The sequence below is a fragment of the Sinocyclocheilus rhinocerous genome, unplaced genomic scaffold (genome assembly GCF_001515625.1).
Source record: "Sinocyclocheilus rhinocerous isolate Xijiao unplaced genomic scaffold, SAMN03320098_v1.1 scaffold299, whole genome shotgun sequence".
Taxonomy (NCBI): domain Eukaryota; kingdom Metazoa; phylum Chordata; class Actinopteri; order Cypriniformes; family Cyprinidae; genus Sinocyclocheilus; species Sinocyclocheilus rhinocerous.
Genome location: NW_015652998.1, coordinates 620,849 through 629,750, shown reverse-complemented (window position 1 = coordinate 629,750; position 8,902 = coordinate 620,849). Strand labels below are relative to the sequence as shown.

Genomic DNA, 8,902 nt, shown 5'->3' with positions numbered 1-8,902 from the left:
AGCTGGCACCGGCGGCTACTCTCCCAGGAAACAGTCCTCGTCCTCCATAAAATTCGTTGCACACATCTGTATATTTGGGTTGAACTGTTCTGGAACAGTGTTGTAAATACTACTTAACCACTGATTTCTAGTTGTGTCCTCTTTTGGAAGGCCAAACAAAGTAGTTTCGCTTTCACTACGAAACACACAGTGTCTCCATGACATGGCGGCGGCGGCAACAATACTACAGCGAGAATCAAAGTTACACTTTCTTTCTTTGCGTGAACATTTGGGCAAATTATGTTATGCAAATCTTCCCACACAGTGACGTAGACATGTGGGGGCGTGTTTAAACGAGGCGTTTTAGGAGGGTGTGGACGAGTCTTAACTTTTATAAAGAATATCTCTTTGGGTTTGAGACTTTAGTCTTTGCAACTTTAGGGATCTTATCTATTCACGAACAGCTTGTAACACTCCAAAGAGAAAGGAAAACTTGAAATCACATATGACCCCTTTAAAATATTTTTACTTGCTGTATTCTACATAATGCATTGCATGTGAACTTTTGTGCTACCACACATTTACAGTAGTTTAAATAACGTTGCCCACATTAAGCCCACAGGCTGCCAAGGGCTGGCCTGCACTCTCTTTCATGTGTCTTAATCACCTCCATAATGTTTGTTTCAGATTTCTCCCTCCCAAGCACTTGAACCACTGCCTGTATGTCACCAACACACCCTTGCACACCAGAGGTTAACGTGCAGCAGCGGGTGTTCCTGCGTTCAAATTGCTTTTTGTTACAGTATTGTTTTGTTAGTGGATTTAACTTATATAAACTTATATAAATGGTAAACACTGCACAGTCCTGGCACATTGTGAAGCTTATGCACTTTGTGTTGTTATTTGTAATTGCTTTTACAGTGAATGGTAATAGTAGATTGAGCTTTTAATGAGCTATTCTGTGCCAAAAACTGTATTAACTGTGGTACTATATTGCCTGACAATCATTCTTAAATGTTCAGCTTAATTAGTCCAGAAAGATTTTGAATTGTGTGACCTAAAATAGCAACATGTTTGTATGAATTTTCCATGTGCCATAGAATCTGAATCGAGTCTCAGTTTGAAGGTTGTTTTACGTTATTATAAAGTTTAGGAGAAATTAGCATGGAAGGACAAGTAAAGCCACAAAAGGTTTATTTTGGTGGCCTCTATAAGGTCTGATACCATCTTCGTGTCTGCAATCCTGAGGTCATTATCTTTCATCACAACATTTAGTAGGACAACAACTTGAAATGATCAGCTGATAAGGATAATTACACCTAAAACACACACTGAATCTTTGATGTTTTATCATTGTTTTTATCTAAAACATGTTTACTCTTGCAAAATGAAAGCACAGCCTTGTTGACAAGCAAATCAATGTCCGATCAAACCTGTCTGTATATTTAGTTTTCTTTTCATTCTCTTAACAGACATGTTTTATATTATGCCTTTAAACATTTGTTAGAACAATGGTGGGAAGTTTCTTTGGTGGGGACTTTCTTTTGCTAAAGAGTGTGTATTGTGTGTTCCCTCTGCTTGGCTGGGGAAAAGCCTGCTTTATGGCGTACTGTATTGTTGCTTGGAGCAGGCATAACGTCATTGCACCTGAATGGTGGTCATCAGTAGGCAGTTGCCATGGAAACCAAGCTCCATCACCGCAGCCATTACAAGCGAAAGTGCATGGTGTAATGGTTCAGCAAAAACAAAGCTTCAGCCATTACATGTATATTTGTTACTGAATAAAGTATTATGGCTCCAACATTTTCTCTCTTCTTTTCTGGACTATGCTTGTTATTTCTCGTTGTTTGGTCACATAAATACTCTCAGTTGAATATCTAGGAAAATGTCACCATCTATGATTAATGAGGACTCATATTGTGATGTCTACCATTCACACACACAAACACACACACACACACACTAAACACATTTCTTGAGAAAACAATACTGTTAAAACTGAATTAGTTATTACATTCAAACAGTGGTGACTGGAGAGTATAAGGCCTCAACAAGGATGAGTTATGACAAGATATATCCAGAAGAAAGAGTGGAAATTACAACCAACAATCAGACTCATTGTAATCATATGTAATCATCTCTTAGATTTCATGGTGCTACTTTATGGGGCCCAAAATAATCGTGTAATTATTCTCATGACCTGTGTCCTAGATATTTTCAATCTGATTTGAAGATTACTGATTGTTTTTAATATGTAAAGTAACATAAAGATGCCTAAAAAGCAAATAATCTAAATAATAGGTTACTTTTAGCTCACAAAATTATGACCTTAAAGTAAACAAACCACTTAAGCAATCATTCTGGTTAATGCTAAAAAAGCAGTTGCACTCTTAAGAATCTTATTTTAAGAAATGTTTCAAATGTATGTCAAAAAATGTCCAGAAAACAGTTCATTAACTTACTAACAATGATAGCAATCATTTCAAGTAAATAAGCAAGTTTCAGTTGCTGACATGTATATGTACTGTTGGATTTTATAGCTTACGTCATGCTCACCTTACCTGTCACTTTGAGAGTTGTGGGTGTGATCGGATACCTTGAAGTACCTTGTGTGCGAGACTGTCAGAAATCTTTCACAGTGTGTGTTGGTTTGTTTTGGTGTATTATAAGTATATTTGAATCACAGGTATTCCTCACCTCAACAAATGAGAGCATTTAGAAGAGTCACTAAGATTGTCTAAGACATATTTTTACTTGAAACTACAATGACCGTGACATAATTCATTATTTATTCTTCTTTCTTTTTCTTTCCCATTTTTATAGATCATCTTCTGGAAAGGTTAGTCCAGAAAGTGTCCGCTCCATTGGACCTCCTTCAGAGTCCTCAGAGGATGGTTTACGAGCTAAGAAGTTTCCTCAAAGTCCTGCCAAGGAGAAGGAGCTGTCTTTATACAAGAAGACCAAGAGAGCAATAATTAGCAAGAAATATAGCGTCTCTAAGCACGAGGCAGAGGCTACCACGCCAATCGAATTGATCAGTCGTGGCCCAGATGGGCGCTTTATCATGGAACCTACAGCGGAAACTCCAGTTAAGGCACGGCGCATTGAGGGATTCCCCTTCGTTGAGGAGTCTGACCTGTACCCTGAATTTCGACAGTCAGATGAGGAGAATGATGATCCGGGGCCCATGCCGCCTATGATGGCTACCCTCAGACCCCATCAGATCTCCCCCATTTCTTCTAGCCAGGAGTCTTACTTGCAGCCCCCAGCCTACAGTCCCCGCTTCCAGAGGCCAATGGAAGGCATGACTATCATGGAGAGCAGTCGACTCCAGGCTACAGGGCAGATTCGTGGTGCTCCTCACTTCCGAGCCTTTTCCCATGGCCAGTTCTACAGCTACTTAGGAAGTCCAGGGGAACCTGAGCCTCCACCTCCTTTCTACATGCCAGACACCAGCCCTCTCAGCTCAGTAATGTCTTCTCCTCCTTACCACCTGGAGGGACCTTTCGGTCATCCCACCATCCCAGAGGAAATCGGTGAGGGAGAGATTCAGCATTATGCAGTCTCTGGCTACACCCTTCCCTTGGCGCACCCCTCCACCTCGCGCTCCCCAGACATCTGGCAGCGACCTGATTTTACCTTTGCCACAATCGAGGGTCCTCCCTTTATTTTTCCACCCCCACACCCTTTGCATCTTCATCCGGAACCTCCCCTTCCTCCCCCTCTTGTTCTTCCTCCTAGTGCCCTCCAGCCCTCCACCCTTCAAGTATCTCCTTACCCTGGTATCCTGCAGCTGGAGGCCCCAAAGAGCCTCCCAGGCAAGTCTCCCAGCAAGGTCAAGCCTCAGGGCCTTCCAGCCAAGCGTTTACCTATGCAAGAGGCACAGAGTCTAGGGCAGCTAAGACACACAAGCCACGGTATGGGTGTACCGGTATTGCCTTACCCTGACCCGGTGTCTCACATGGTTGGCCCAAGCTCGTTCGGAAGCCTGGATACCCGATGGTACGAGCTTACACCCAGGCTTAGCCCAAGGCAGCCCCGTAGGATGGAACCCAGCATGGTAGTTCTCCAGCCATCCCGCCTCTCACCTCTAACTCAGAGCCCTATTAGCTCTCATGAAGGCTCACCGGAGATTGTAGTACGCCCCAGGCCCCGTCCCAGTGTCATCCAACCCCCGATCCCTCCAGAGATGTCTGAGATCACCCTTCAGCCTCCTTCTTCAGCTAGCTTCTCTAGAAGGTCCACCCCATCCTCCTCTCCTGCTCAAGGCCAAGGCAGCCGAAGGGCAAGTCCCAGCTACCGATCCCACATGGCATTTGCCACCTCAGCAGCAAGCTATCCGTCACAGTCCCCTTCACCTCCTGTAGAAAGCAGCAACATTTTTGGGCAGATGCCAACCCAGAGGAGGACTGAGGAGGAGATCCTTCCATCAGAACCCTCTCCACCCCAGTTATCAGCTTCAGGGTAGGTGCACTAGGTCTGTAGTTTGTGGATTGATAAACCATGTACCATCTGGCCTAAGTGTAACATCTAGGACCCTTCAGGGGTCTCAGTGCAGAAATAACCACACTTTTGATTTTAGTCTAAAGCTACAGTTTGCACACATGGGCAAAATTATGTTTGCTGCTTGCCTTAAGCTGGTTTTAGTAATGTTAGAACTCATGCTTTCATAGATACACTGCCCCAGATGCCTTGCTTTATTCAAAACCATTTAAAAAACATTTTCTACATAGACAAGTTGTACTATAGTTTTCTATGCCACTAATTCTGCTTTTCATGTCAGGCATCCAATTTCATTCATAAGGTCTGTGAAGCACTTTAAAGCACTTGTCTTAGATCAAAAGTGAGCGACATTAACCAAATGTGGTTGAGGGGTAACCGATTCAAGTCAAGTCAAGATGAATTATTTGCTTCACAGACGTGGTGACAGACCTTTTAGGGCTACGTGTCTGGAGAAGTTCCATTTTAAGTTGATTTAAAATGCAATAACGAAGCCCCTAAAAAGCCTGGAATCAGAGGTACACCACCACAGGATCTCAGCCTTTCCATTCACTGTCATGCTTTACCCTGCCTTTCACCCAACAGGAGGAACCCCACATGTGCAATAAAATTGACCAATCCCAGTTCAAATGAAGCCCACTGTTTTGACTAACTCCAGGCTTTTTAGGACGACTCTCAGAATGTATGATGTAGAGGCTGAGGTTGGTGTGTCCAGTACAACAGGCACAGGGCTCTTCTCCTGTTCCAAAGTAACCTGACAGCATGATTGCCTTTTCAACACTCCCCCCTCTCTCCTGCCTCCTGTCACCCCAGCTCTGACTGCCAGGGGTGGCTTGTTGGGCGAAACGTGTTGCAGGGACTGTCTGCTCTCATCTGTTGCTATGTCGCCATCATCTTAAATAGGGAATTTGGTCATTCTTGATGACTCCTTGAGTCTTACCTGCTTTGTTTTTGATTGATCTCAGCTATCTGGGCAGCGTTGTTGTGACCAGGTCTTCTACACCGCAATAGGTAAGGGTTGGATCCATGTCTGAAAGGGGGGGGGCAGCAGGTGGGGCTTTTATTCACCTCGTCCTTTAAAGGGGAATACAAGTCTTTGGGTCTTGCTTTCCTTTCGATTATTACCAAGTTTACAGATTTTTTTATATATTTGTTTTCAGATATCCACATATTTTAGTTCTGCAGTCTTGAACCCTATATGCATTCTGGTCTTAGTATGCATATGTACGTTTCCCAGTTACTGATTAGGAAACCCAGCACATGTCATTTAATCAACACAACCTCATGCTTGAGATGCAATAAAAAAAAGAAAAAATGTCAAGAACAGAGCTATAATATTGATTTTATGAGAATTCGCCATTTAGGTAACCTTCCTGGTAAAATTCCTGTTTATAAAATAAATGTGCTTCTGAAAGAAGGTTTATATTAAATGACAACACAAACACTACTTGCAGTAGCTGGGAATTTGAACTCGACCTGGATAAAGGTGTTATTAAAAAATGTCAAGAACAGAGCTATAATATTGATTTTATGAGAATTCGCCATTTAGGTAACCTTCCTGGTAAAATTCCTGTTTATAAAATAAATGTGCTTCTGAAAGAAGGTTTATATTAAATGACAACACAAACACTACTTGCAGTAGCTGGGAATTTGAACTCAACCTGGATAAAGGTGACCATTTGTTAGGGACCGTCTCAAGCAGGAGTTGCATGTTATACTTCATTTTAGGTATAGGAGCTTTTTATTGCTTGAAAGTAATTCAAGTGATTTAAAAACCATGAGCCTTGCACAGACACCCTGTATAATAAAATGCTCCATTTTTTTGTATAATCATGATTGATCTAGTGTACACGCAGTGTATGCATAAAACTGCACTTGTTTTGTGTAAATTTGGACTGCAGAACACATTTCACAATCATGCGAAGCAAGTTTTCTTCCAAAACGGTTCCTGCACTTCCTTTACAATGGGGAAAGTACTATCGCACCAGAAAATGCTCCTTTTTAAGTTGTGGCTTTCACCCAATGAAGTGCTTTTCCAGAGTATTCCCCTTTAAAGTTCTGTTCCATGTGCAAATTGCCATGCATGCCATTGCTAAATATTGCTCTTCGGTTAAAAAAGAAACAAATATCTGATTAAATTCTTGTTACATTTGTTGTCCAAGTGCTTTGTTTTATTTTTCATTATGTGACTGTTCCCAAGTAGCCATTTTCCCCTCCCGCCATCTCTCCCCCTGTCAGCATGGTGAAGCCCATTGTAGACAGTATTCATGTCTATGAGCACATTTCTGACAATGCTTTGTCGCTGAGCTGTGATTTCCCCCCTCTACTAATGGCCTTTAATTTCTCTCGGCAGCCTCAGCAGAAGGACGGCCCTTCTATAATGCTATTTTTGTTATTTTATGTATGTAGAGTATGCGGGCTGCCGGTTTAAGTGCCTCCATTCTGTATTTGGATGGGAAGACTGTACATACAAACTTAAACGTCTGGGATGGATTGATAGTTTTTATATGTAAATGTTTTTATAAGTAATATTTTAAAAAGTACTTTACCATTACAGTATTATTCTATTATGTATTTAAGTATGCTCAGCCATTGTAATTACCCCAATCTATGTAATGATTTCTCAAAATTTCTCTTTAAACAGATACATAATGTTGCCATATTGAGGTATTGTACACATAAAAAAAAAAATTCCTAATGATATATAAAATATTTACATTTTATATATATTTATAAATGTAATTTTGGGCAGGAAATACCTGAAAAACTTTAAGTATACCTCTCTTTCCTCTCAAATAAATGTTTTGCATCATACTTACCATGATAAACTGGACCATGCCTGGTTGATTCATGGGTAATCTGAGTTGCCTGTAGGCCTATGGCAGCAGTAACTTAATCAAAGGCCATGTGATCACTACTATGCCCAGTTTAACACACATGGCGAGCCACCGCACTACCCTTCCCATGTGTGATGGCTTTGCCTCTCTTTGATTCCTGCACAGAAAACGTCGAGGTGCACCAAGTGGCTCTGCAGGGTCTGAGAGGATAGAAGCACTGAGATATCAACGAGTGAAAAAAGCCAAGAAAGTCGGCATCAACAGTAACAACTCCAAGACCAGACGAAAGATGGGTGAGGAACAAGTCACAAGCTACTATGGTTCATATACTATATGCCATATACATATACAATACTTAGTTTTGAAACAGAGCGATAATATGCATTTTTATCAAGTCAACATATTTATTAAGTGTGAGCATCATCTATTAAGTGAAAAGGAGCATTTTCCTCACGGGTCATTTAAAATATACAGAGTCAGTGATGCATTTTATGTTTGTAGGGCACTGAGGTGTGAGAAGGCGGTGTTAAGAGAGACTCTTCATAACAGTGGTTCTCCACATTGAAGTGCTCTCAGTGCTTCTTTTAACATGATAAAACCCTTTCCTAGAATACAAGCGGTCACTGGCACTGTACTGATGATGATCTGTGCCGTATACTGCTTTTTAACAAAATTATTCACTTCATTTATCCAGGCTCATGATACTTTATACCATACTTTATGCACACATTGTAATATTTCATTATCACTGCAAAATGTAAGAAATAAGAGCTTATACTTGACAAAATGTTGATTCCCCCCCCTCTCTAATTATCTAAGAATTTAAATTAAGGTTTTTGCATTGGTTTTCAACTGGTTCCACTTCATGACCCAGATTTTACAAGTAGCAACCCAGTTAACACAGCAGTAAAATTGTTTCACTTAAAAGAAAAGTCATTTAAAATTCTAATACATTATAAAATTAATTTCATATTTCTGGCATGCAACAAATGTTTATCATAAGATAACGTAATGTGATCTGTACTTTCTTTAACCTTGTGTAATTTTGTTCATGGTTAGGTTTAGTGACGCAGCTTTTATCAAGTGACAGATGAATTTGAAGCAAAATATTATAATTATATATATATATATATTTATGCTTTTGCTCTCTCTCTCTCTCTCTCTCTTTATATATATATATAATATATATATTATAGATTATATAATAATTACCATTATTTAATATATATTTTGGTAACTTTACAATAGGGTTTCATTTGCTAACAGTGGTTAATGCATTAACTAACATGAACAAACAATGAACAATATATTTTTACAGCATTTGTTAATGTTAGTTAATATTAATTTCATATTTCTGGCATGCAACAAATGTTTATCATAAGATAACGTAATGTGATCTGTACTTTCTTTAACCTTGTGTAATTTTGTTCATGGTTAGGTTTAGTGACGCAGCTTTTATCAAGTGACAGATGAATTTGAAGCAAAATATTATAATTATATATATATATATATTTATGCTTTTGCTCTCTCTCTCTCTCTCTCTCTTTATATATATATATATATATATATATATATATATTAGTGCT

The 8,902-nt window shown here is 39.9% G+C and overlaps 1 protein-coding gene across 3 annotated transcripts in view; it reads left to right on the top strand.

Moving 5' to 3' along the window:
* Positions 1-8,902, top strand: part of LOC107715325 (protein turtle homolog B-like) — a 127,099-nt gene that overhangs the window by 107,482 nt on the left and 10,715 nt on the right. For all 3 annotated transcript variants that reach the window (XR_001637087.1, XR_001637086.1, XM_016521413.1), the window contains 2 exons: positions 2,803-4,443; positions 7,482-7,609. Coding sequence is in view for 1 of the 3 variants with exons in the window: in XM_016521413.1 (XP_016376899.1) it covers positions 2,803-4,443; positions 7,482-7,609 (1,769 nt within the window). In the remaining 2 variants the exon portion in view is untranslated. The remainder of the gene's footprint in view (positions 1-2,802; positions 4,444-7,481; positions 7,610-8,902) is intronic.